The sequence below is a fragment of the Colletes latitarsis genome, chromosome 11 (assembly GCF_051014445.1).
Source record: "Colletes latitarsis isolate SP2378_abdomen chromosome 11, iyColLati1, whole genome shotgun sequence".
Classification (NCBI taxonomy): domain Eukaryota; kingdom Metazoa; phylum Arthropoda; class Insecta; order Hymenoptera; family Colletidae; genus Colletes; species Colletes latitarsis.
This window is the reverse complement of record NC_135144.1, coordinates 25,750,087-25,777,639: the sequence shown is the minus strand read 5'-3', so window position 1 is coordinate 25,777,639 and position 27,553 is coordinate 25,750,087. Positions and strand designations below refer to the sequence as shown.

Here is a 27,553-nt window from a genome sequence, read left to right as displayed (position 1 = left end):
ATGCTTCGCGCTTGAAATTAGTGTTGCCATCTCTCGTTGATATCGAAGAATGTGATAACGTTACAGACGAGGTATACGAGTAGACCGTTCACCTTATGGACTTTCGTGGCCCAATCTCACTGCCATACCGACCTGAAAATTCAGAGGTGATTTTAGCGTCCTCTTCTCATGGATGGCGGTCAGTTGAGAAACTATTCACTCATTGCTATTGATGGGCAAACAGCTGTAATGTGTTGACTATGGTAGGGATTGAAATTCATTTCTGAATCTGTTGGTAACGTTGCGAATGACACGAAAATGGTAATGGGGTTTCGAGACCCCATAAAAATGAGCCAAAAAAATACATTGGGTGAAAGATCTACTCATATACCTCGTCTCTGACAATACTCTAGAAACTTTGACGAATGAATGAGAATAAAAACCAACTACTTGTTGTCAGTACATAGGATAGTTACCACTGAGCCAACTGTAAAGTAAGAAAATATTCATATTATTGCAATATCATTTAGACAAGCAAGGCAAAATCAGTTCATTGAAGCGAAATTGGTATCAAACGATAGAATAGAAGAGGAGAGAGAATTTTTAAACAGTTCTTACCGTAGGTCATCACCGTCCGGCACTGGTCAGTAGTGGTCAGTAGTGGTCAGTAGTGGCGCCATCACTGGTCAACATTGGTCAGTAGCGGTCAGTGGTGGTCAGTAGTGGTCAGTCATGGTCAGCGCTGGCCAGTAGTGGTCAGCAGCGGTCCCCGGTTCACTTCTGGCTATTTGTACACTCCCGAATTCGCGACGAGACTGAAGAATTCTTCGCAGTGACCCAGCTTACATGTCTAAGGTGATGAAAGGGTGGGGAGACTAGTCAGAGCCAAAGTTAAAGTTAACAGTTAAGACTGTCTTGTCTACAAGGAAACTATTTCGATTGGTCCCACCTCTTGGTCATTTTTGGATCTTCACTGGACCGCTGACCTTGCTGACAACCTCACTGTTGACCACCAGTGACCATATGCTAGTTATTGTTGATCATCGACCCATTAAAACCAGTACGAAGATTAAAGCCTTCTTACGAGGATCCCCTTACAATTTGATGCATGATCTTTTTAATATTTTGTTCCATTTTGGAAGAATGTATCTCATGTTATAAGACACTCATGGTACAGCGATAGCGTAGATCCCACTAACGATAGCTCTGGGTTAGGTGGAACGAAAGAATCGGTGGAAACCCCTGCGTGTATGCAACTGCAGTATCGTCAGAATTCCCTTTACCATGTCTCTTACTAGATGGCAGCACCATAAAAGTTATTAGAATTCGTAGAAACGTACCAACGATTTATTACGAGATCGTAGAATTTTTATTTTTCTCGATAAACGTGTACATAATAGCGATCAAATTCGCAATGGTAATTTTTGCCATTCAAAGGTAATTTATTTATTCCAACGATAAGAAATCAACTTCCCTCTGAAATTTCAATGGAATTATTCGACGCGCTCCGCGAGATGGCCGCACATTTATGGCAACCGAGGAATACTTCCACTGCAATCGATCGATATTAAATTTTAAATTATTGAAAAGTTCTCCTGAATTCAGTAGAGAAACTAACAATTTGACGTTTCTGGTTTTATGCGAGAGTTAGATTTAATTTTAGTACCTTACAATATCTTCACTCGTACAGAGAACACTATCCTTTGAAAATATATCGTGGCATTGCTAACAATTATCGTATCATTTTATCCCTCAAAATTTTTTGGAAGAAACGTTGTCAAAATGAAATTTTTTATTTCCCCACAAGTTTTACAAATGGTCACTTTAATAGAGTTTTCGTTCGTATGAATTTTAATAATGAATTTCCACGAAACGAACAGCAATATAAGAACATAAGAAACAAAAATAATAGGTTGCCACCCATTTTATACCGTGCAAAATCCCGAAAGTAGTATCGTGTCTCGTAAAACATCCCCTTATCGCCCTTTGGTCGCCTTTTCCCCTTTGTGACGCGTGAAACAGAGAGCACAACTTTTGCTCTATCTCTATCCTGTGAGCTTTAAAACGCACCCCGAACACGGTGGTATACATAAATATAACCACCTCTTCGACGAAAGTGCACAGAGTGAATCATGCGATTGAGGCGGGTTATAACTCGAATTACAAATTGAAAAAAACACATAGAGTGTGTCCATTTTTTGTGATATTTCTTTTTAACGAAATTGCATATTTTTATTTGCTCGAATCGATCGTCCAGGTCATTCAGCGTAGGAAATCATTCGGGCATCGTGTTCAAAAAATCAATATTTCGCGAGATATTTCGCATTTTCTCTATGTCGTTTGCTTGCGAAAGATGTTGGAACACTCTTTGATGCTTGTTAATATTTTTCATAACAAAATTAGGATGCTGTTTATGTTAGAACAGTGTAATTAGTGTCTGGGTTAGGTCTTCTGCTGGAACAGATGATCGCGAATCTACTTTCTCTTCGAGGTCTGGAGACGCGAAGCTACGAGGTGTCGTACTATGCATTGCAAGCCATATCTCACGAAATATTGATTTTTCGAACATGGTACCCCAATGATTTTCTGCGCACAATGACCTGGGGGAGCGATTCGAGCAAATAAAAGTACACAATTTCGTTAAAAAACAGTATATCTGCACTTCTCTGGTGCAACGTTGCGCTCATGTACTATTGAACATTTTTTCGAGATGTAATCCGGCCAACAACTACCAAAACAAGTCACAGATCGGTTTCTATAGAGACGAAATAAAGCAAGATTCTTGTTAGGTGTCCTTGGAACCCTTTCGCCACGAAGCGAACGAATAATTTATTTATCCATCGCGAGTCCGTGGAGTATTGGCAGCCGTTTCGACGAAAGAAAGACGCAACTGCCCAGCCAATAATTTCCTGGGGGCGAAGTCGATCCCCGGCGTCCCAGTTCCGCGCTCGGAATCGAGAATTATTTTCTGCCCTTTCGTGGGCGCTCGCTATCGATCGATCGGAACGCACGCGGCACTCGTTGCCACGAGTCGCTAAATCGCTAGGCGGAAAGAGAGAGAGAGGGTGCAAAAACCCACCCCCGCGCGGACGGGGCTATAAGTACCCCAAGCGAACCGCGCGCGGGCTTATAGGTCCCGTTGCGGTCTTCCTCGTTCGTTCGCGGCGTCGCGAATCGCGAACCGCCACCGGATGATCTATGAATAGATCCCCGAGGTCCTCCAGTGCCATTTTGATTCGGCGTCGGATCGATTGACACCGGACGCCGCGCAAAACACGTGGAAGTTTATCGAGCGCCAGGCATGGGACGGTCGTCGATCGAGGAACCGGAAGTTGGATACGTCGCGACAGGAAACTCGCGGCTTTCGCGATGATCGGTGTCACCTGACGATGACCACAGCCTCGAGGATGAAGAAGACCAAGTCGTTGATGGAGATCGAGGACATCTGCGGATGCTCCGGGCTACCCTCGATCGTTCCGAGAAAGGAACTGGCTCATCTAAACTCCACTTCCGGTGAGTTCGAGACCCGGTTTGTTCGAAATCTCCTAAATTTTTGCCATTTTCGTTTACTTCCTGCGAATTCCTTTGATTGTCTTTCTCTGAATTCTTAACGTGGCTTTCGCGGGAGGCTATGTTTCTCAAGTTGGTCGACCTGGTTTCCGAATCGGTTCGGTGGGCGTTTGTTTGGGCTTCCTTCGCGTGAGTTTCGCTTTATTCTCACGGATTGGTCTCCCGCGGATTGTCAGGAATATTTCTTAGCGAGCTTTTCGGTCGATGTAAATAGAAGCACGTAGTCGCCGTTATGGTAAACAAAGCTAAAAAAAAAGAAAGTTTATTTGACAGCGATGGTGCTTTTCCGAGAACGTTTATCACGCCACTCGCGATCCTTTTCGAACACGATGCAATGGAAAAAAAATATTGGAGATATTTACTGTGCTACTTCCAATTCGGTGTGTGTCGTATAAATTTTATTATTATTTTAAAAACGTAGACGAGAATACACCAAATATTTTATTATCATCAAAAGTAACGATTGTTAAGAAGTACGACAGTGATCTTGCATCGTGTTTTATCGTGTTTAAGTTTCCGTTTGTTCGTGTTTGAAGAACCAATCCATCCAATCGCTACGTCGTTTGGAAATTCTTTTTGTTGACTTTGATTTCGGTTTGAGTAGGTTTGACGAAGTTTATCGTTGATTATCCGCCTTCGGGGAAATTTTATTTTTCACTGTCTGTAGATTCTAACCGCAGTGGTGCGAGGCAACTGTGATCTTGTTAATTTTAACGTGATTTCTGGAGAAGCACCGTATATGCTGGCTTACGTTCCGGTTTTCGCGTCGCGGTTAAGACACGAGCGACAACAAAAGACGTAGAATGCGATTACCATCAAACGAGGCTAAATAAATAATTGTATTCTAAAAAATTTCCTCGTATCATATAAAATAATAAGATACGTACAACGAACGATCGTTGTCGATTCTTGTTCTCCTTTCGAACGATCTGGCTCTAAACAAAATTTTTTCAATGTAAAAACTTAGAATTAATTAAAATTCTGTTCTCTTTTTCAACTTGTAATAACGTAAAACTTTGTTGCGCAATTTCGTGAAGATATATACAAACAATTTTCATCGCACTTTTAGTTTAATTTTAACCGACTTTCTCATGACGTAGGAAAGTTACAATAAACAGAGGATCGATATCAACGCACGTGTTCGCCAAAGTGAAACTCGGACGATCGATAAGCTCATAACAAAAACTATACATCTGTCAACCTTGAATAAAAATTAATATCAGTCAGACTCGTGTCGCAAAGAAATCATTTAAAGAATTATGAGCTTCCATCGTCGACAGCAGTTCGCGATCATTTCTTCTCGATGAATTCCAACTTCTGGTGAATAATTGTTAGATTTTCATTACTCATTTTCACGATCGAACAGTAATTATTTTGATACTTCTTCGACTGAATTTCTTTCCAGAGATAACTTTTAAATTTATCCTCCCTTTAGATGGTTAGCAGATAATAAATACCATATGTTTCCATTAATTTGAGTTCATTATTCTGTTTTCTTTCGTCCGTTTCTTTCTCGTTCCCCAGCCCCTCATCACGGAGCAGCTGGTTTACGTCTAAATTTTATTACCTTTGTGGTAGAAAGCAGTTTTGGGTCTTCGAAAACGTATGATCGTTGAAGGATAGCGGTTTTATAATCGTTTTAACGTTCTGAAACCGTGTATGTTTCTGGTACGGCACAAAATAAACGATCCACTTTATCGAATTGACGTGATGAACGATCAACGCCTGTTGAACGTTAAATAAATTATTAAACGCCGGTTCCTAAATTGAAACTAAAAAAAAAAATACGATATCGTCGATAATGATTTCGACAAGGTTTAAAAGAATTTATTTAAACTCAAACTCCACTTGTTACAAGAATTTTCCATATTTTAAAACGTCATGTCTCTCCAATTTATTTAATCGAACTTGAAAACATGCTTCGCGATAGTCGCGATCATTTTCTCTCAGAATTCTATTTTGGAGATTTCGTCGAAAGAAACGCTTTCCAGTTGACGCCTGGACGTCCCGACGCCGAGTCTTCGCGACTGCCTCGTATTTCTCTTCTTTCCCTCCATCGTGCCCCCATCCAAACCACCTCCCCGCCCCCGCAAAAACCAGCTGGTTCGTTTCCTAACCCTTCGTCGAAAACTACGAAATTCTCGAGCATTTCTCTCCCCCTTCTGTTCCCTCTGTATCGTCTAGAAAAATAGGAATAGCTCTCCTCTCTCTTTAATCTCTCTCGTTCTCCGACTTGAAATCTCCTACAACGTCAGTTCTAAACCGTTCCTCGACGACGACTGCACGCGTTCACGAAGAATTTTTTCTCTCGTCTCGTCGAAAACTAGGAAAACAATGAAGCAGAATCCGCGAACGTGGTTTGTCAAATAAAGCGTAAAGACGTCTGAGAAGGAAGACAGCTGTGGGAAGAGACTCAGTCGCGAGGAATCGTTTCCTGGAATCCTTTCGATCCTCTTTGAAGTCGAATGTAAACGTTTCTAAGTTAAGTCGATTCACGATCGTGGCATAAATCTCAACAATGCTTCGACTACGAGGACTCCAAACGATGGTGTCACACTGTTGGATTAATTGTTATCGAAATATCGATGGTGTATCGCGATGGTCGAGTCGAAACTGAAGGTATCAAAATAGCGGTGCAATTTTACAATTTACCCACTGAGGGATTAGTAGCTATCGAAGTGTTTACGATTTCTCCGAACTGTTAGGTAAAAATTAACAGATACCTAACGAGATATTCATAAAAATTCCATCGCGAAACGATGAAGACCGAGGATCGTCAAATGGTCAGTCGATGAATCGTCGATAATCAAATAGTGAAAGCTAATGATCGTCCACTCGACGTGCGTTATGCCCGTGACTCTGAAAACCTAACAGTCGCGAAACCACAAGTGACTCGAAAGAAACGAGAACGTTAAACTGGAAGCTTCCGTGGCGAAAGAAACGCTTTCTCCGTGCTCGAGATGACACGTTAACTGCCGTATCAAACTAACGTTCGGAATACTACTGTGTCATCTTCTAACCTCGTCAGGCACTCTAGCACCTGTGCCGTGCATTGAAAGGTGCTCTAAACAACTGAAATCGCGAATAAATTCGTTACAATAGGGCTAACTATCGCAATATTAATTTAAACTTTCCTTTTCTTCGATCATTCGTCCCTGTTTTGAATCGACGTCAGCTTAAATTCCTCGAGAAAGTTACATTTTAATCTAACGCATCGACGCTGAACTATTTACTTCGAAAAAGTAATTTATTACGAATTAAAAGAAATCTCGAATAGTGAAGGTAAACAAGAAAATTTGTCTCAGAATTAATTCGTACCTGAAGAGGTCACGACACCTGAATTCTCCATATAAAAAATATCGAACAGGGGATATAAATAAGAAAATTCGTTCCGAGCGATTAATTTAATCGTTGGTTACGTTCACGGTCTATTCGAGTGAAATTTCGCCCCGACTCCGACGCGATGGCAGAAATCCAACAGGTGTTTGAACTTCTGATCCGACTGGTGAAAATAAACGTGCCGGGTTGAAAACACAAATGATGAGAAAGCGTAGAACAATGGGGAGAAGTTTGACGAAGTAAGCTCGCTCGGCCATCGCGTTAGAAAATAAAAAAAAAAGGTGGCTGCGGGCGCGACGCTGAGCCTGACGCGTCTCTGTTGTCCCGTCACCTCCACGGGGTGTCGCTTTCAGTCCCCTGGCCGAGTCGGGGGCCCAGAGGCCCCAGCAGGTGTAACAGACCGTTTCCATTCACCGCGACGCGCCGTCGTGGAACAGACTGCGCACGATCCCGAAAGAAAATCGTGTCGATCTGTTTGCTCCGACAACAAACGGACCCAAAACAGCATCCTGGTAATTTTAGATATCGAAAAGAGATTACCTAGACACTGTGATCGCGACGAAAAAGATCGAGATGACCGAAGACAGCTGACTCTTCGAGTTTTATCAATATTTGAGAAAATATAGCGAAAGTGTCGAGGAAGGCATCGATAGAAGCTAGATGGAGACTCGAAAGAAGGCAAACGGGACAAAGTTTCTCGACAAAGATGTGAATTTTTAGTGAAAGATACCCGAGTGACGAGTCGTTTCGGCAAAGGGGAAGTTCTGGATTATTGTGGTGCGACATAGGACGTAAAGATGGTTTTTTTCGGGAGAAAGGAGAAGCTGGAGGACCGTCGGTTACTGGACAGCATCGACGCCATGAACGGGACCAAAATCTACCACATGGAAAACGGTAAAGAGCGAATTTCGGCTGGAAAATGATTTTGAATGTAATTTAAAATGAGTCGCGTCGTTTGTTCGATTCTTGAGCAATTCGAGCGTTCGAGTGTTTCAGTTCCGTGAAAGTGAACAGAAACATTTTGGACGCAGAAGATCGAATATTTCTTTGCTCCGTTGGATATCGATCGATAAAATCTATTTATTTAGACAATAACATAGACCTAACAAAAATTCTATGGTCCCTCGTTTTAAATACCTCGTAGTTTTTGACGTTTCGATCGAAGATAGAAACAAATGGCAAAGTTAAAAATTGCCAAAAGTGAATCCGTGTATCAAATACTTGAGAGAAATCTAAAGGAAAGGTCGAAAGTTCTCGGATCTGCACTGTTGCATTATGTACTCTGGAAAGTCTAAATAAACACGATTAAAAAAAATATTTATTCGCTCGTGAGCGAGTCCCTCGGGGAAAATTATTCCGCGAGCGTTTACGCGGATCCAAATATTATCTAAAGCAAATGTAATAACTTGCGGCGGAATAACAAAACGTTCTAATATTCGATTTTACGGAGGCAAATTTTTCTAGATCGATGCAAACGTTTCTTGAACAATTTTACAAACTTTAAGCTACGATTTCAAATCGAAGGAAATGTCTGCTTCCAAGAAGAAAGGAAAATCAGGATCCGCTCGACTCTTAATTCCATCTTTCTGTATGAGTTAGCAGATGCAATAGAGGGTTAGGTTTCCCTAAGTACAGTTAGTTCAAGTACTTTTACTTCGGCTTTAAACGAGCGAGAAATAGGTCGAGGTGTTCCGGACAGACGATACGCGATCGGTACAGTCCTCTATGCAGTTCTATGCACTCGATACCTTCGTAACGCATTTATCATGCAAACCGTTCGTCGACGATGTCGCTTATCGTCGTATATTCGAGCGTCGAGACGTTTATCGCGAGCACTCAAAGCTCTGAAAATTAAACATCAAAAGTCCTCGTATAAAATCACATACTAATTAAATTTTTCCAAGATTTTTTTTTCTTGACAAACTCTGATCAGGGGAGAGAATGTCACGAGGTTGAAGGAGATCAAATAGCGTAACGAAGTTAATATTGTGCGTAGTTCTAATTGGTTCTGCTAGTTAGGAACGTCTCTAAGCAGCCATCGTTAACACTGCGATAATTTCTTTGTCCTTGAGCTTGCTCTGCATCAGCCTTTGAGCTTAATTGTTTTTTTTACTTTATGTGTATTTGTAGTTCCATATTAGATAAAAGAATTAATGTCCTTTCTTGAAAATATATTTGTTAGCTAACAGTGAATCGTTTATTTGTTTTGCGGCAAGCTACAGACTTCGTTTATAAATGTATGAATGTAGTAACCTCGTGTAAGTCCTTATAAAATAGTGCTCGTTTCGAAGGAAAATATTGAGAAACTGCATTCCGTGCTGTATTTTCGTTTCGAAATTCTTTTCCTCTTAAAACGTTCTGCAGACTCCTGGAAAGATAATAATCTCTTCGAGCAACGACAGGAGAATAAGAAAGACAGTATGGCCGCCCAGATGGAGACAGTGAACATCTTGGGCACAAATATACAATTTCTACTAATCGCTAATAATTTTATAGATTATCCACCCATTGATACAACATTGATACGATTATTATTATTACAAAGGGAAAATTCTTCGATACAAAGTACACAATATAAAAGTAGAACTATGAAACTCATTTTATGGAAAGAATTTTTACTCGATCGTTTTGTAGAATATGGAGCAACCCAACAAGTCTATAATCAAACTACAAAATTATTACTTTGAACACCTATCGTCGTCGAATAGCCTCCTTTGTTCTCGTTTAAGATATCGTTAACAAACCGAGTAAATAGCAAAGGATCGCGAACCTTGAGTAACACCAGAAACCACAGAAACGTACATCTGGAGTAATAGTTACTAATTTTAACTATTTCTACGCGATCGACCAAGTAGCTCTTAATCCGATCCGATGCGGTTGCACACTGCAACTGCACATTCTGCAAACTGTACTATTTCTTTAAAACGACTCACAGACAAATAGAGAATGTTGACAACGCTTCGATCGAAAGAAAACAGGAATAAATGTACATATTTTGCGAAAGAAGCAAGTTACCGGAAAAAATTGTGCGTCGGGTATCTTTGACGCCTCGATTCTGAGAATATTGCTCGACGTTTGATCTTTACCGACGCGCTGTCGTTCGATTTTTCCACCGAAAGGTCCGCGTGCTCCGTTTCAGCCACCTGTAGCTACCCGAATATTGATCCGCAAGGAAGATGGCCACACCCGGCCTCCCCTAGCCGGTCGTTCCCTCTTTTACGCCCTCGTCCCGACGCTTCGAACCGGTAGTGTCGTTGCCCCTCGTCGTCGCGTATAGCCGCATAGTGTTATGGAAAAGTGCCTGGTCGCTGTTCCAGCCGCCTTCATGCACGTACGCGACAACCTGGAGGAACTGGGCAAGGTGGCCGACGACACGGACCTGCTTTTCCTCAAGGGCCTCCTGGACAGCCCGGTCGTCACGTCTTTGGTGAAGGTGAGTCAACCACAAACTCTTCCAAAATTGCATCACCTTCTCTATTACACTAACCTTCAACCGAAAACTGAGATACTCAAACTTTAATTGCAACTTGAAAACCAACCCCAAATTTCTCCTCGACTTTCTGGTTTACATTAATTAGACAAAATTATATTTAAGTTGTTCCTTAAGTTTAAGTTTCATCCTTTACTACCCAAGGGACCTCTTTGAGAAAGCAATCTCAAAATAATGTAGAAATTTAATTTTTTATGGAACTAATAGTATTAATATTTTTTTACACCAGTGGATTCGAATATTTTGTATAATGGAAGGTCATAAGCTTCTCGAGTTACGAAATTATTAAAAAATTCGTAAGAATGTGTAAATATAATTTTTAAAAATCTAGTATTTTATAGAACGTTAAATATACATCATTTGATCTTCCATTACACGAAGAACTATCAACTTACTGCTGTTGATTATTTTATATTTATGTCTCGTACAAATAATTGCTATTGGATATACGATATAGAGCAGGACAAATAAAACAGAGTTACGCTTTCGTAAAAATAATTTGGAGTCGATGAGGAGTCTACGCTAAAATTATTGCGACACACGCGTTTATTATTTCATTTTTTAATTCGTAACTGTTGCGATCGAGTAGGAAATGCGCTCCTCACTTTCTATGTTTTATACTCGCCTCGACTAAAAATACATTATTTCCTCACTTTCCAAAATAAATTCTTTCCTTGGCCTGGAAACACCACCGTGAAATCCATCGAGCGTTATTATTAAGTTTTGTTGACGATCTTCGTTCGTTTATAAATAATTCCACAAACGTTAATACACATTTTAACTATTCGTTTCATATTTTTAAATTCCCTTCAATCATATCTTCTTATTTCTATTCGATTTAATTTTACTATACTTGAAATTTGGAAGGGATAGAATTATTTTTTTCACTGTAATTAGAATTTCTCTATTGAACATACTTCTCATCGATTAATTCATCATAAGTGACCATCAAAGGTTCACGTGTGATTGTTTCAGAGATTAGGGTGAATATCAATGTCTCTCGCGAGTTTAGGCTTCTCATATTTCCGTTTGAGTTCGTTCTGTCGTATCGTTTTCAATTTTCTATTTTTCCGTGAAATTCATTGCATTAAAAAACGTGTTCCACAGCGAGTATCTGTCGGGGATAAACAAACTATAGTCAATCATGCGCACGCAGAACCCCGGGGCACACGCACGTGCCACGTGTTTACTACGAGCGCTCGACTTTACGATAGAGAGCCTCTCGTTTACGATGGTTTCCTTCGTCTGCCCGTGAAATTTCCGCCATCGCGTGAATCCATCACGGTAGAATGAAAAATGACGCGGCCACGCGTGAGTCCTGGCCGACTGGTAAAAAATTTCTCGTGTCGTTGAACCTGTTCCTCTTCCTTCTAGATATCAGTTTCCTTAGGCCATCTTTAAAGATAGGAACCGTCGCCACGAAACTTGAAAACCCGTGATTGCACAAGGTGATTCGAACCACCGAGACGAGCTTAGCTTTTTTTAAAACGAGGTTACAAAACAGACAAAATTAAAATCTCCAAACGAGGATTATTCTTTCGAAATTTAATGTTTTCTGTGAGGAAGCAAAGGAAACGAAATTATTGTCTCGCTAATTAACAATACGAGTTCTTTTGTTCATCGTGCTTGGTTAAGTGGACTATTCAGGTCGTGCATGCTCGAGAGTTGCCACTAAAGCTAACAATATTTTTAGAATATTCTAACGTATTCTAAAACAAATAAACTTCTTTCTTTATTTACAAAGTGCACCGTTTTGATTTTCTATAGAAACGGCGGAATTTGTATAAGCGTTCTGTTCCACGAATCCAGAAACAAACGTCGTTTTTCCCCGAAATATTCGTGTTTGAGAAAGTATCCCGCGACGCTCGGAATGCTCGAGAACGTGAAAACAGTTTTTCGGGCGAGGCAGAAATTTTCGGAACTTCGCTCGCGTTATTTCTCGCGTTGTCACGTGGTGCTTGCACCGCCCACGCATTATTTCGGTCGCGACACACATTTCACGTGGAAACGCTAACGACGCCTCTTCGGCCTTCGACGAAAGTATTAGCGTCGATTGTCCGACGCCGCCAGGATTCCACCGTGACGCGAGCCTCGCACGCGTCACTTTTTCTTTCGTCATCGTTATATAACGCGTGGGCGGTGAAAAATTTAAGAATCTCGCGTGTCTTGCTTTCCACGGGATAACCCTGCGATCACGAATTAATAACGCACGCCATGAATCCACGAAGAAAACGAGGAGCGTCTGTAAATCGGGACGACTGCAATTTTATATTAAAGAAAATACTTTCGATACAGACACACTCTGTACGATGCATATGAAGCGAGACTATGGTAGAGATCAGCGCTGTAAGCACTTCTCGCCCCCATCTTTTGACACGCGCTGACTTTACGTTTGCACTCGACAGCGTCTCTTAACCTACCTTCCTCGTTGCTACAAAAGTTGCAAATTTTCTTTAAAACGATAACTAAGTGAGATACCGTAATTTCAAAAACATTTTAACTTTATAAGTTATTAAATACATAGCAAATCCTTAAATTTCCAGTAATCATAATCTCTTTGGGAATTCCACGACTACGTTCGAGGAATCTCTGACCACCAGAAAGTTGCTATTATCTGTTTCCCGTGAAGCTTCTTCTCGAAGCCCCAGAAAACTCTGACTACGGAGTTTAAAAACGGTTCGAATTATCTCGTCTCGATCGGTTGCACGCAGCCACGGTTTCCTGCGAGACGTTGGGCCCCGATCGCTCGCCCCTTCCCTCGGCCTGTCGGGGCCCGCATTCCATCTTCCTCTTTCGGGGCCAACAGGTAGAAGTCCCGTCCGGCGTCGAAAAGTCGTTAAGAAGCCGGTGTCCGTTTCCGGCTCGACGCTGCTGAACCAACAATGGAAATCGATGACAGACAGCAAGGTGTCGGAGGTTTTCCCACCGACGAAAATACCCGTGAAAACTGACCCATCCGATCCGGAAAATTAGTCTATTGACTTTTGGAACGAGCAATCTCACGCCTTCGCTTTCTCAGCTATTATTAACTGTTTTAATTTCGAACTTTTTACCCGCTCGATGTTCGAGAAAATTAATTGGGGGAGGCAAGTACACTATAATTGGGGCGATTCACTATAGATGAAACTGTGGTTTTTCCATTTTTATTGTTACCAAATGCTGTTTAATTACACTCTATATACCCTTCTATTTTTTAATGCTAACCAGGCAAGTAACACCTAATTACAAACCAGATAGAGAATAATTAATAATATACACAGTAAAGAAGAAATCCTAATTAATATGGGTTTTTCCCCCCGAGCAGTCACCCATTCCAAACTGCTTGTACTTGACCGCGCCCAATCGTGGCTGCACTTCGATGATCGGACGCAACACCGACATTTCCAACGCACCACTTCGTCGACTACTTCTCTTTCTAATTTACACCCTTAAATATCTCAATTTACGATCAAATGGGCTCATACCACTTTAGAGAGTAACTGTACGCCTTCAATACTTCAATTGCCACAAGATTTACCTCTATGAAATTAGAAAAATTAATTCTCGAAGTTGAAATGTTACAAGAAATAAATTTAGATAGGATTTGTGAATTTTACGAAATTAAATACTGAAACAAATTTTAGGTAATGTAGCTCACGATGGTCTGAAATAAAAATGTCAGTTTTGCAGAATATTACACGGTTTTGATCCAACAGTGAACGACTTCGAAAAAAGAGTTTCGTCCGATCAGCGTGTAAAATAACGCGATCCATAGGCGTAAAGAACAACGAGGCTTCCTGAGAACAGGAAAGACGAGTTAAATCACACGGGATGGGGCATCCAGGAAGTCATGGTTAGGTCTGGGTTAGGATCGTGAATAATCCTGGTCTCTAGATTGACAAATCGTTCGCCGCGAGTTCTCCAGATATCCTCGACAATTGGTTCTGACCTCGGAGAACTCCGGCAATTGTCCCGGGTCGCAAGGCGGCGTCTCGTGGCTCCTCGAGCGGAGTCATCGTTCGTCGCGCGCTGGCAGAAATCGCGAGGACGCCGTGTTGCGTGTACGCTCGCGTGTACGAGGCACCGATGTAATTCCAACCGGCTTTGTAATCGCGAGGAGGGCCAGAGGGACGGGGAGGCAAACGCGTGTGCGACATCCAGGCGCGTGTAAGTGACAGTAACGGAACCAGGGACCAAAGTGCCTCGAGCAAACCGTGGATTTTTAACAAAGGTACCACGAAAAATTTAAAACAACCGTTAACCGTTAATTCTGTACCTTCTGACAAATAGAAGACGCAAATTTCGGTGTTTCTCGATCTATTTATATTATTTAAACTCTATTTTAATTTTAATTATTTCGGAGTTTGATCAGATCTAATTAGTAAAAGGGGATAACTGAGTTAGCGACGTTAAATTCGAGATTTTTATAGCTTTTGATCGAGAATTAAACGAATTTTTGTCGTTGGAATCTCCATTGATTATCATCGATCCAGGGTTCGCCAACCTATCGACAACAGTCGTTAACGTTGTAGCAATACGATCCCGTTGTATCGCGTAACGGATTATTGTGTATCTTGAGAAGGGTCTACGTTGCAAGATCGGTGTCGATGACTTCGACCAGTTTTTATACCTTATTATATTCATCGAATTGCATACTCATTTTTTCCAGATCATGTCGAACATCGACGCAAGTAGAACTCTTTAGAAGGACTTTACGTTTTCGAAAGAATAAAGGAAACGAAAGTCGCGTGTTCGCGAAAGGTGCGTGCAGTTTCGTACAAGTATGTTCTACGCAATCGGAATGCTTAAATAGTAGGATATCCCCTCTCTCCTCTTAGACGGTGCACCTAGAATATTTAACATTCCTCGCGACAAGACACGTTCACGTTTACATGTTTACACCCTGTGCTATCTTCTTCGTTGTAGATAATGACTCGTAAGGTGTTGGAAAAACTTCAAGTACGATGCAACTTTTAGTACCACTAATTTTCTCGTAGAATACTGTATTCCTACACTCTTCACCTCGGGTCAATTAATTTCATCATCTCATTAGGACACTCTTTCGAGGCCATTCTAAAATTATTAACGATTGGACCTGCAACCAATTCTTCACTACGATTCTGATGCGTATTCTCAACTATCACAAGCTTTTGTCATCAAACAGAATGAAACCTGTATTCTCAATACTTTCGAAATAAAAACTTAGTACAATTCTGCATTTGTATCTAAAGTTCGAGCATTTGACCCCGTAGAGTAAATGGAAAGTACTGCTCGAACGTCAGTTTAAAAACTTAATTTACAGATTCCAGTTTACGAAAATCTTCACAAACGGAACACGCAAACAATTTAGTCGAAGTTGATTCACGGAATCGACAATTTTTAATCGTCGATCGCGAACGAAATCTGTCCAACTTTGATTATCGCGTGGTTCGGAGTCAACTTCAGGCGGTTCCCTCGCGAGACCCGCGAAGTGCACGGCCCTGCGCGCAACCGTAGCAGTGTTGCATACCATTCGAAGAAGGGCCCCCACCTGTTTCGGTCAGACAGCCTGAACGGAACGGCCTGTCCGGCGAGGTGGGGACGAAAGAAACGTCAGTAGGCGCGGCAGTTTTCTGACGCCGCTTACCTAAGCAGCAACAAACGGCGTGTGTCGCGTATCGAAAAACCCCTTTCGTCAGCATCTGCGTGCCGTTTACCCCGTCAATATTCGCGCCAAGTGCACCACGACGGCCCTGTCTGATCGATAATACGACGAACTCACGGCAGAAACGACGCTCGAACCGACAGTAGTTCCAGAACGGCCGACTCCGTTCTCCAAAAAGACGCGTCCTTCCCCGTTGTGGAGGCTCCACGCTTCTCCAGGCTCGAAGCAAGTCGGGAATCGCGATACCAAGACCTCGATTCTTGTCCGCCGGAGGTGTCCAACGCGTCCTGAAGACGCTGTTGTCGCTCTGCTGGCACGTGTGACGGAGAGAAAGCGAGAATCCTGACCGTCGTCGCGTTGCTCAACACCTGGCGACTCCGAGGATGGTGGATCCGGTCGACTTCTGACTTCTGAGAGGTACTCGAGAAGCGCGCGTTGGTCGTAACTACTACACTTGGAGAGGGGAGAAAGTTTTTGTTGAAAATTGTACTAAAATCGAGAGATACATGTTGATCACTTTAGACCTCAGTGTGTCCGATTTCTGTTAAAAATTTAAGCACGGGAAGCAGGAGAGGTGCTTGCCTACTTGCGCAAATAGGTTGATCTCTCGGGCCCTTAGTGCCCCGTATATGGTGGATTTTCGTTGGACGTTGAAGTGAGTTCAGGGCTTCCAAGAGGTACTCGTCTACTTGCTTTTAACGACTCTTGAGGGCGGGAAGTGGTTGGTCTCTTTAGCTCCTAGTGTCTCGTGGCCGGCGGGTTCGCGTTAAAAATTCCAGTGAATTTTGCTTCGCGTCTATGAGCAAGAGAAAGCGTTGGTGGTGTCTCGTGTATCGTGGAATTTTGTTAAAAATGTCAGACTTTCGCGCGTCTATTTACGTTTAAATAGTCTTGTTCGAACGTTGGAACCAGTGTGGGTTTCTACGTGCAAGGAGAGAAAGCGCTGACGGTTGATCTTCCAGTTTCTTCTAGTTCTTTATTGAAAATTGAAATTCATTTAGAATTTTTAAAATCTCTGTACTTCCTGGTACCTTGTAGATCGATAGGGTTTTGTTAAAAATTTGAATTGTTTCTAGATTCTTCGATCTCGAGAATTTTAAGCGACTCAAGATGGTCGTTTCGAGTGTCCTTGAATTCCTTTGGAGAAAGGCTCCGTTCCAATAATATTCGATCTCGTAAACAGAGATCGCGTGACGATCGTTAGACAGTTCCTTCGAGCGCCATATTGAAATTACTCTGTCGATAGGTTAATCGTCATCGCGAAGACGTAGCTCGTCGCGAGTTAATCGATGTCCGGTCCACGTTGCGCCATTATTGGAAACATTGGCAGCTGTGCAGCGTTCGGATGATATGACGAAACATCTGCTGACACACGCTGCGAAAGAATGACTATTAATATTTTTTTTCACCGAGCTGCGACGATCTTCGCGTGTTTCGTGGGAGCGTTCAGGGACGTCACAGAAGAGCGGAGGAATTCATTATAGACCGTAACGTCCGTTGAACACCGGCTGTTCTGGTGTTGTTTCCGTGACAAATGTGGTATAATTGATGCCTATGGTAATGACTGCTTTGCGACATATGGAAGAGATACCTGAATTCTTGTGCAAAGAGTCATCTACTCGTTCTGTTATCCGTGTGTCTCGATTCTCTCCAGAAATTCTTATTCCATGTCAGCGTTGATTAAATTCTTTTTATGTTCTTGATTCTCATAAATTAACATTTTTTTTATGAGAATTGTCAGAAAATTGCAATACAGTTCTGTCTGATTTTCGTTTTACGAAAATATACACTTGCGTAAACATCCGTAGTGTACTTATAAACATGAACACGTTGTGTTTTCGTTAATGTAAATATTATCGGAAAGTATTTTTAAGACGTCGAAGTCAAAGAAAATCTTAAACAGGTTGAAAACGATCGAAACGACCAACGCAAACACGAGTCTAATTTTATTCGCGAGTAAAATGATCCAAGTTATCGTGCGCAGTCTATCTTCGTAAATCATATTCCGTTTCCTCGACTTTCAAGAGAAACACGACTCGACCGCGTTCTTTGATGTCGCGTGTCGGACGCTGATTTATATCGCGTGGGCGGCGAGTCGAGAGATCAGAAATCATGCGTCCGTGGAACCTTTTGATCCGTGGCTACCGGGAGGATCAACGATCTTCCGCGGCGACTTCAACGCGTCGCTTGGCGTGATCCATAATCGTTGGTGCAACGTCGAATCATGAAAATAGCTCGTCCATCTGCGTTGCACGTGCATCGTTTACGAATGATTCGATGATGATTCATCGCAACAACCAAGGAATTCTTAAATACATGATTTTTTCAAATTTACACTAATATTTATTGAAAATTCTAGAAATATGTTTTCTTAATTTTCAAAGACAGAAAATAACGCCTTCTGTTTGATAAAATTTTAATTTTCGTAGATCATCGCGAGAATTTTTATTTTATTTCACTTTGAATATACCTGACCCAATTTTCAAAATTTTTGCCGGTACATTTTTACGTAAACTTTCGATTGAAGTTTCCAGGTAGAATATTTTTAGTAAAGGTACCGTAAAATTGTGAATTTTAGTTGGATTTTCTCGATTATTGCAACAGTATATGGTTTCCTCGGCATTATTCTCCGCGTTGTTCGAAAGATTGTTCGTCGTATCGCGTTCCCCATCGGTGTGCTCAGGTATTAAACATTCTCGAAGGTAGCTCTGAAACGCTGAGAACGACCCACTTTCGTAATTACTCGTTCATTGTTGTAACAGCGTATTGGCTGGTTGAACGTGGAGTAAACTGGCCTTACGTGGTCGACTCTAATCCAATCAAACCTCGTTGACACTGGGTCATCGTTGCACAATAGCGACCCCGACACTCGTAGGTGACAAATTTACAAAAGATTCGCAAACCGTTTCTATTTCTCTCGAAAAATCACCTTGGTACGATCGCGAAACCGTAAAAATATTTTTAACGTAAATACTGCAACTTGAAACAATAATCGTCGTTCCGGTGAAAATACCGGATACTTGGAAATAAAATCCTGAGAAATGGGGAACATCGATCTTCCAAACACAGGTGGTTTTCGTTGCAAAATTTGCCTCGACGATTCCACGTAAATCGCGGTAAATTCACGCGATGGATCGATTGTAATTACGTTAACAAATTTCTATTATGCCAGAGATTGTATATGTTAAGAAATCGAGTGAAAAGAAAAACGCAAATGGATATTTAGCGTTGAAAATAAGTGTACGTCAGGTAGAAAGGCGGGACACGTACGCTGTTATTAACCTAAGTTTGTTCAACTATATTCATCTTTCATTATTCTCTGTTTCTTCTTTCCATACGGTTATATTATTTGTTTGCTTTAAAAAAGACGGAAAGTTTAAAAGAATATCTGAAAAAATTGTTGAGAATTTTTTCATGTTCAATTATCGATGTTCTTTTAAATATACGACAAGCATAGCTCGACAGAATAAAATTTGTGCGCGAAAGTTACTCCCGTAAAACAGGGAAATGTTTGAGAACAGCGTTTCCTCGTTTCTGGCGTGATTGAAATTCAAATCCATTGGTTAGCGAGGCATCGAGAAACCGTTGATCCGACTATGCCGAGAGATTCAGTTTCTCTCGCGTTGCACGAGAGGGACAAAGACCAAGGCTCCTCGTACGGTGGATTTAACGCGGAAACCCGTTTCGACTTTCACAACTGGCAACGGCAAAGCCACTCTCTGTTTGTAGGTTTGATCATACACCAACACCATCGAACAGAGCGCTCGAACCAGGGTGTTCCATAAACGCAACAGTTCAGTTTCTACTCCCACAAATTTACAAAATGACCCTTATTCGATTGCTCGAGACAACAATATTCTAAAAATTCTATTAACGTTCGAGTAAAATAAAAATTAAGTCCTACAGAAACTCTCTATTATTAAAAAAATGAATTCCGTCGACAGACGTTTCCCAAAATCCCGAGCGAACTATTCCGAAATCCGTCGGGGATCGAAAGGAAGGCTGCTTGGGCCAGAAAACCAGTTTCGAAAGATTCCTCTTAACTGTTTTAGGTCCAAGAACGTCTGGAGGATCCTCCTCTCCACGTGGAACCGGTATGCTCGTCCGTCTGTGACATTGTCGACGAGGTTTGCCACGCTCTCCGCAACTCTCGGGACGAAAACGCGCGCGAACTATCGCGATTGTTGCGATCCTCGCACCTGAAAGCGCTCCTGGAGACGCACGACGCCGTCGTTGAACGGAAGGAAACGCCATCGAAGCCCCAACCACCCCCACTAACGATGCCCACCAACGAAAGGACGGAGGCTGTCAGAATGGTCGGTTTGAGAAGACAACCCGACGAACCTTTGGTGAGACTTTATCGAAAACACCAATAATAAAATTGTTTTACAAGGTAAACTAAAAGGTTCACTTCACCATGAATTCAATCAATTTCTACATTAAAAATAAATTATCCTAGTGATCCGTCTAGAACGTTTCCACGATTTTAATAATTGCAATTATCGCAACTGCGTTCCCGTTTGTCTTGCGTCGAAAGTTTGACGGTTTGAAGCGCGTTTGTAACTCCGTCCCTAGCGTCAGCAAACGGAAGAAAGTGGCGAACGAGAGATACGGCGATCGACAAAGAGAAACAGCCGTTCGCGACGACTTCCTCCGCGGTTCGATCCGCTTTTAGAGGTTTACCATTCCGTCACGTGAGAGAATTCCCATTCAGAATCGAGCCCGCTTCACGCTCGCGCGAAGAAAAGACGGAAATGCCACTTGCGGTTCATAAATAATTCCGGAGCGTTTATTATCGTCGCGATCGCGATTCGACGCCAGCACGTGGATCCCGAGATCCTCGTCTGGTGTATCTCTGTTCGTCGAGAACCAGATAACGCGTCGAAAGGAATTCGAAGGAATTAAAATGGGTATCGTCAGACCTCGAAGACATCTTTGTTTATAATCCCGACACGATTCAACGTTTTTATCTATTTAATGGTTGTCAGCAAAGATTTTAATGCTTCGACAAATATTGACGACCGTTTCTACGTGTGTGCACAGGGTTTAACGGTGCAGGTCGACGAGTCTGGCAACTTGATAATCGCCAGGATTCTAGGTGGCAGCACTGCGGCGCGCCAAGGACTCCTCAGATCCGGCGAGGTGATCCTCGAAGTGAACGGAAAGGACGTTCGCAACCCTGAGGAGCTTCAGGAGGCCATTCAAGAGGCGAAGGAGAACCTGACGCTCAAATTGGCACCTGGAATAGCCATCGACGCGAACCGTCCTTTGAAATCAACGGTGAGTAGTCAGAATGACGTTCGCGGAGGAATGTTTATATTTTGGCGTCAGTCTTTCGAGGAGTAGTTAATTTAAATTGAATTGAAAGGCACGAATGGAATCGAGGAAACAAAAATTTGCACAAGGAGTAGAAAATCTATGGCGATATTTTTTCATCGTAAATGTTCATAGAGTATGCGAGCTTACGCCCATGTTCGACAGATAGTATTGCAATAGCTGTATCAATGTACAGATTTATTACATTAAATAGTAAAGAATGAATTGATAGTATTTTTTACCCGAGATTTATTTTCTTAACGTAAAAATTGTTGGAAATGACTCCCATTTTTCTGCCAACGTGATTGTGCCCTGTGTATTACACTTTTTGTGAACGTTTTCCAGAAACGATAACAAACCTTCGTATCGGTAATGTTTATAAATACAAATGAACCGAAAAATATATAATCTGCACCAGTGTTTCTCAACCTAAGGCGATAAGATTTTATAACAAAAATTATTGAAAATATACCAGCCTATATGTCTATGAATATTTCATATCTCTCATGGTACCACACTTATCTTCAGCGCAGTATTCAAAATGGCTACCGTTTACAATAAAAAATCTGAAATTTATGATGTTGATATTGGTTTACAGAGTTTGAAAAATGTGAAAGTGTTCGGAGGATCTGAGTTTATGCTTAGGTAGAATCGGGTGATGTTATAAATGACGGGTTAATGGAATCCATCTCGCTCTTAAAAGTTTTTACGGTGAAACGTAATGACCGGCGTTCAGAACGCGTGGCAATGTTTGCCAGCGATCTCTCAACGCGAGCTCTTCACACAATTAGATTTAGACTACGAGATTTTACAACTTTGCTGATAAAATTTGCCCGACGTCGAGCTATTTTTGCCATATTCTAAATATAACGGTCCGTGTTACAGAAACAAATGAAATAACACTTTGAGCCTTACTCTCCTCTGTTTCGTAGGTTAGGTAATGGTAAAGAAAATTAAAAATGAAGGGATGTTCGAATCATTAGGTGTCGATCACATATCACTAGTAAACACAAATGCATACAAAAGATGTTTTAAAAGATAAGTAGTTCAAAAATAATCAAACATATGAAACATAGAAAACAGACGACTGAAGAATACGATTAGAAGCTATTTAAAAAAAAAAAAGAGTAAGAAAAGAAGGAACGAAACGTAAAGAAATGCTAAAAAAATACGCTCAATAGTGAAAAACCAGAAGCGAAAATGACGCTCGAGAAACATGACAATCTGAAAAATGCAATGAAAAAGCAAACACGATCGAAAAATCCGTGAAACGTTTTACGTAAGAAGTACGTTGCGAAATTATGAAGAAAGCATCACTTTAAAAAGATAAGATAGTCTCGAGAAACTGTTTTTTGTTACCAATTATCAAATCAGTATTTCAATATTTATTTCTTACTATCGTAGGATGCGAGCTTAGGATTATTTTTGTTCAATAAATGCAATACAAACCTCCAGAGTTTTCTTTCGCGTTAATACCAATATTTTCCATTGCAGTGTTACATGAGGGCACTTTTCGACTACGATCCGTCAGAAGACACCCTGCTGCCGTGCAGGGAGATCGGATTGCCCTTCCAAAAAGGGGACGTGCTGCAGATCGTTGACCAAGCGGATCCAAACTGGTGGCAAGCTCGACGAGTGGAAGGAGAGGGCCTCGGTCCACCGGGTCTGATCCCGTCCCTGGAGCTCGAAGAACGGAGAAAAGCATTCGTACCCCCGGAAGCAGACTTCGTCCACAAGATCAGCATCTGCGGCACCAGGATATCTAAAAAGAAAAAGAGGAAGATGTATCAGTCCAAGTCGAACGGCGAGTTCGATGGCGCGGAGCTGCTTCTTTACGAAGAAGTGGCCAGGATGCCGCCCTTCAGACGCAAAACCTTGGCCCTTGTTGGCCCGAGAGGCGTAGGTCGCAGGACGCTGAAGAACAGACTGATAAACAGCGATCCTGACAAGTTTGGCACCATCGTTCCATGTAAGCTTTGCATCTTTGTTAAGAGGATTCTATTAAGTCCAATGGAAAGTTCTTTTTGTTCTCGTAACATTGTCTTGTCACAACTACAACTATACAGGGTGCTCGACCACATACCTCCGAAATCCTACGCACTTTCGAGAAAAAAATTCAGGAGGTGGACAAATTTTTCGACAAAATTAAAAAATTTCATATCGTTCTGGAAAAATTACTTTCGGTTGAGGGAGTCAATTACTATCATTTTTGGTGAATACACATACTCCCGAAATCCTACGTACTTTCGAGAAAAAAATTCTTTACCGAAAATATACTGTGTGGCCGGAAATGTTTCTATAACTTTCTAACGAAGCCTCAATCAACAAATTAGTATCCTTGTTTTTCGTCTTATTTTCGCCTGTAGAATCTGCCATTAAAATTTTCCTTGGCTTGATTATTTTTAGATCGAGCGCAAAAATTCCCCCATATCTTGGTTAAGGTTGTTTTCGTTATTATTACGACGAAAATGAAAACTGTTTGTACGTAGACACATCACGACCACCCAGAGTGCTCGAAGAGGATGGCAAGAGCTACTGGTTCACCGATCGCGAAGGGATGGAAACTGATATCAGAGAGCACCGGTATCTCGAGTACGGAGAACACGGCGGCCATTTGTACGGAACGAAATTAGACTCCGTTCGCGATCTGATCAGAGCTGGGAAAATGTGCGTGCTGGACTGTAGTCCAGCTGCTCTGAAAATCCTTCACAACAGTACGGAGTTCATGCCATACGTAATTTTCATTGCTGCGCCGGGAATGGAGCAGTTGAAGTGTCTGTACGACCTTGGAAGATCGACTGGGGCGAGCAGTCGAAATTTAACGGTAATTAGAACGGCCTCGTTACGCTTCCTTTTACCGATATAACATATTCTTTTTATTTTTTCTTCTACGAATCATACGAGTAATGTTACCGAGAATGCGACTTTGTATGAGTAAAATATTGTATACCGCCTCGGCATTATTATTGCAACGAACGTGGCAGGCGTTTCATTTAAAACAAACACAGCCATCAAACGTTTTACGATTGCAGCGTTTCGAGAATCCCCCTGCTTGCCAGTCTGTTTGCAGTGTAATTTAGTTTACTGTAAATGTATCGCATGCACTATCCCCCCCCCCCCCCCCGTTTCATTAAAACGATCCGATTGATATGTCCCACGGAATCGTTCGTACCAATCCTTGAAAAGTTTGTTACGAGACCGACACGCTGTTTCTGTCTGCGTTACTCGAATATTTCTACACGCTCGCGTACATTCCCTCCAGTTTACGTAGCGTTCTTTATTTAATCTTTCGTATGTATTTGATGTTGGCTTTGCTAGTTTGACCGCCAGAGTTCCATCAGGTACAGCTCGAGGAGAGCCAGGACGCTGGAGTCCCTTGCATCCTTGTACGAGGTTTGTATTGCATGGATTCTCACTTTATCAATTTTTTTTTTTTTTGTCGTAATTGATCGTAGATGCGTAGAGTAATTGCTCGTAAATCATTATCACACACTGTTACACTTTTTATTAATATTTGTGGTAAACTGCTTTCAAAAATATGTAAACATTTTTATACTTAAATGTACATAAATTGTTTTACCTTAAATCAACATTAGGTCAACAGATACAACAAAATACTGCTTTGGAAGCAATTGTATCCCAAATACTTTTGATCGCAAAATTTTAATAATAATTTAAAGAAACGATAAAAATGCAAACACGTTCAATACATATTTTAGTAATCAGAGATTGTTTTCCAATAATTACGAATACGTCTATACCCGACCCCAGCACCTTCCCCAATTGTTAACAGTCACTGCACGCGTGATAGGACACGTTTCGACTAAACTGCACCCGAGTGTCTCACTCTGACATCACGAATCCAAAGTGTAAACGCAATATTTATTACAACTCTGTTTACGCCTGATAGGAGGACGATTTGAAATCAACGCTAGAGGAATCCGCGGCCCTGCAGCGCGCCTATGAGAAATACATAGACCTGGTGATCGTGAACGAGGACTTCGATAACACGTTCAGACAGGTGATCGCCGCGTTGGACGCGTTGGCCACTGAACACCAATGGGTCCCTGTGAACTGGATCTACTAAACTCCTTGTCGACTCAACTGACCGGTCAAGGACTTCGACGAAACCCACCACGCCTCTGCCACCCTGTCTTTTCATCCTGCGTTTACTTTATTTACTTAAAGAAGAAGTACAAATCACCATGTATTTTTCTGAAAGACATACCGAGTATCGTTCTGCGCTGAAACGCTCAGGAGTACCCAAAACCAGAGACTACTACTTAATTCAAAAGCAACTACACCAGGGATTGGACCTTCATGGAGAATAGACTTTAACCGACAATCTACCCCCTGACACCACCACTGCCAGGGGGTTGTTGGGGCTCCAAATAACTAGTCCCCTCTTAGTAATCCGAGTAATGAAGGAACGAATCTTGGGAAGACCTACTTGGCCATAGGTGCAATGATTGTAAGGATATTTTATTACATTAAGCTCTCCCCTGGAACGCAACCCTTACTGAGGATAAACTGTGAGAAGATTAGTGGCATGCTATCGAGTCTAAACACCCTCAATCATGAGAAATTAGCAAGGACCGCCATGACAGTGAAAAGAGATGGTAAAAGTGGACGGTCTTCGCTGACGTGGAAGTGCCCTGGTCGGGCGATTGACTCGACAACGATTTTAACCACGATTTGGGTCAACTCGATGAGGAAGTGGTCGCAGATATCACGGACTGGAGCGGGAAACGAGCAAGCGAATCATTACTGCCCGAGGAACACGCGACAGCGACCTTCGTAGCTCGTCGAGCTCAATGTTCAGTGTATCCTCGCCGCCATTGTGTTTTCAGCACTGTACTTCGTGCGATGCAACTGTTTCATGGTCGTACTATATGTATAGAGAGTTTAGTGTGTTGTATATTGCCTCGATTAAGTGTATAGATACTTTAATTCAGTGGTTACGCTAGATGAACGAGTCTATTTTAAAAAAGAGAATCTTCACAGACTGTGTTCCTTTTCTTCTGTTCGAAGAAACACACGGGCTACGAAGGTCGCCTGAGGCTGCCTGGTGGCGACCTCTTCATTCGTTTCTAGCAAGTACAATCATAGCATTTACGTTATTTTGTTTTAGGTTTACGACACGACCCGTTCCACCGTCAGAACCCGGTAATTTTCTTCTCACCAGAGACAGGCAAAACTGTATTCGAATAATAGATAAATAAAACCAACATATATAACAATTTATTCCTGACGTTTATTCGATCGAACAGTTAAATCTGCATCTGTTCGTTGTGAAATGTTTCATTCTATAATTGATATATTCTTTTTACGATTAACAAATACTCATTTATTTCTCGTTATTCGACATATTTATTCGGATACGAATTTTGCCCATCTCTACTCGTTACATACCATAAATACTATTTATTGCGCGAGAGGATCTCCCAAAGACGATAAAAGTATACGTCACAATATCATGCTATAATAGTGAAAATAAAATTTGCCCAACTCTAACTGTTTTTGAAACTGGAGCTCTGTTGAATCAGACTTTAAAAATGTAAATAATGGGTAAGCAACTCAAAAGTTACGCAATGGTTGCAGAGGGTCGACATAACATAATTTTATACATTCCCCAGAGAAACTGATAGACGTCGAATGGGTCGATAAGAGTAAGCATTAGACCGCCGTCCAATTAATTTTAGGATACGCCTAGTTTTCTAATTTTCCTCGAAACCACGAGCCTGCATAAATTTATGTGCGTTTATTTACCATAAGCGATATTTTAGTTCTTTTTATAGATACGTATAAAACATTACGTACTCTGTACTTCATGTACCGCTCGTGCACGCTGAACGTATTCCTGGCATAGAGTGCCTTAAACAGCGCAAGCCTTTAACCGAGGTGTTGCCACAAAGACCTACTATGTCGACGACGAGATTGTCTTATTATACACGAGAGTTTTATGTAAGAGACACGACGAATAACACGTTTTTTTCTAATGCTCCGACCACGTATGCACGCAGTAACGCACGTCAGTTGCGAAAATTCTGTACACACAATCGGTAGGTTCCGATCTTGTCGCGTCACATACGGAAGAATAAAGTTTATCGAGCGTTTGTTACGAATTTGAATCAACGGTACCTCTTTGTCACTCCTATCGTCCCTAATCCAACGATCTTCAACCTATTTCGAAGACATCTTTGTAAACACTAATATGGAAGTTACTTCTTACATGA

At 41.6% G+C, this 27,553-nt stretch overlaps 1 protein-coding gene across 4 annotated transcripts; it reads left to right on the top strand.

Moving 5' to 3' along the window:
- Positions 1-3,129: 3,129 nt before the first annotated feature.
- Vari (MAGUK p55 subfamily member vari) lies at positions 3,130-27,469 on the top strand. Of its 4 annotated transcripts, XR_013080664.1 has the most exons (9): positions 3,130-3,492; positions 10,206-10,321; positions 20,054-20,350; positions 21,045-21,281; positions 22,812-23,286; positions 23,807-24,141; positions 24,636-24,710; positions 25,228-25,936; positions 25,969-27,469. XR_013080664.1 is itself a non-coding variant. In XM_076777249.1 (8 exons), the coding sequence occupies exons 1-8, from the start codon at positions 3,369-3,371 to the stop codon at positions 25,402-25,404; spliced, it is 1,836 nt and encodes a 611-aa protein (XP_076633364.1). In that variant the 5' UTR covers positions 3,130-3,368; the 3' UTR covers positions 25,405-27,468. The 4 variants fall into 4 exon arrangements, 3 of the variants coding, with proteins under 3 accessions (XP_076633364.1, XP_076633365.1, XP_076633366.1); XM_076777249.1 differs by having other exon boundaries at positions 25,228-27,468; XM_076777250.1 differs by lacking the exon at positions 24,636-24,710 and having other exon boundaries at positions 25,228-27,469.
- The last annotated feature ends 84 nt before the right edge of the window (positions 27,470-27,553 follow it).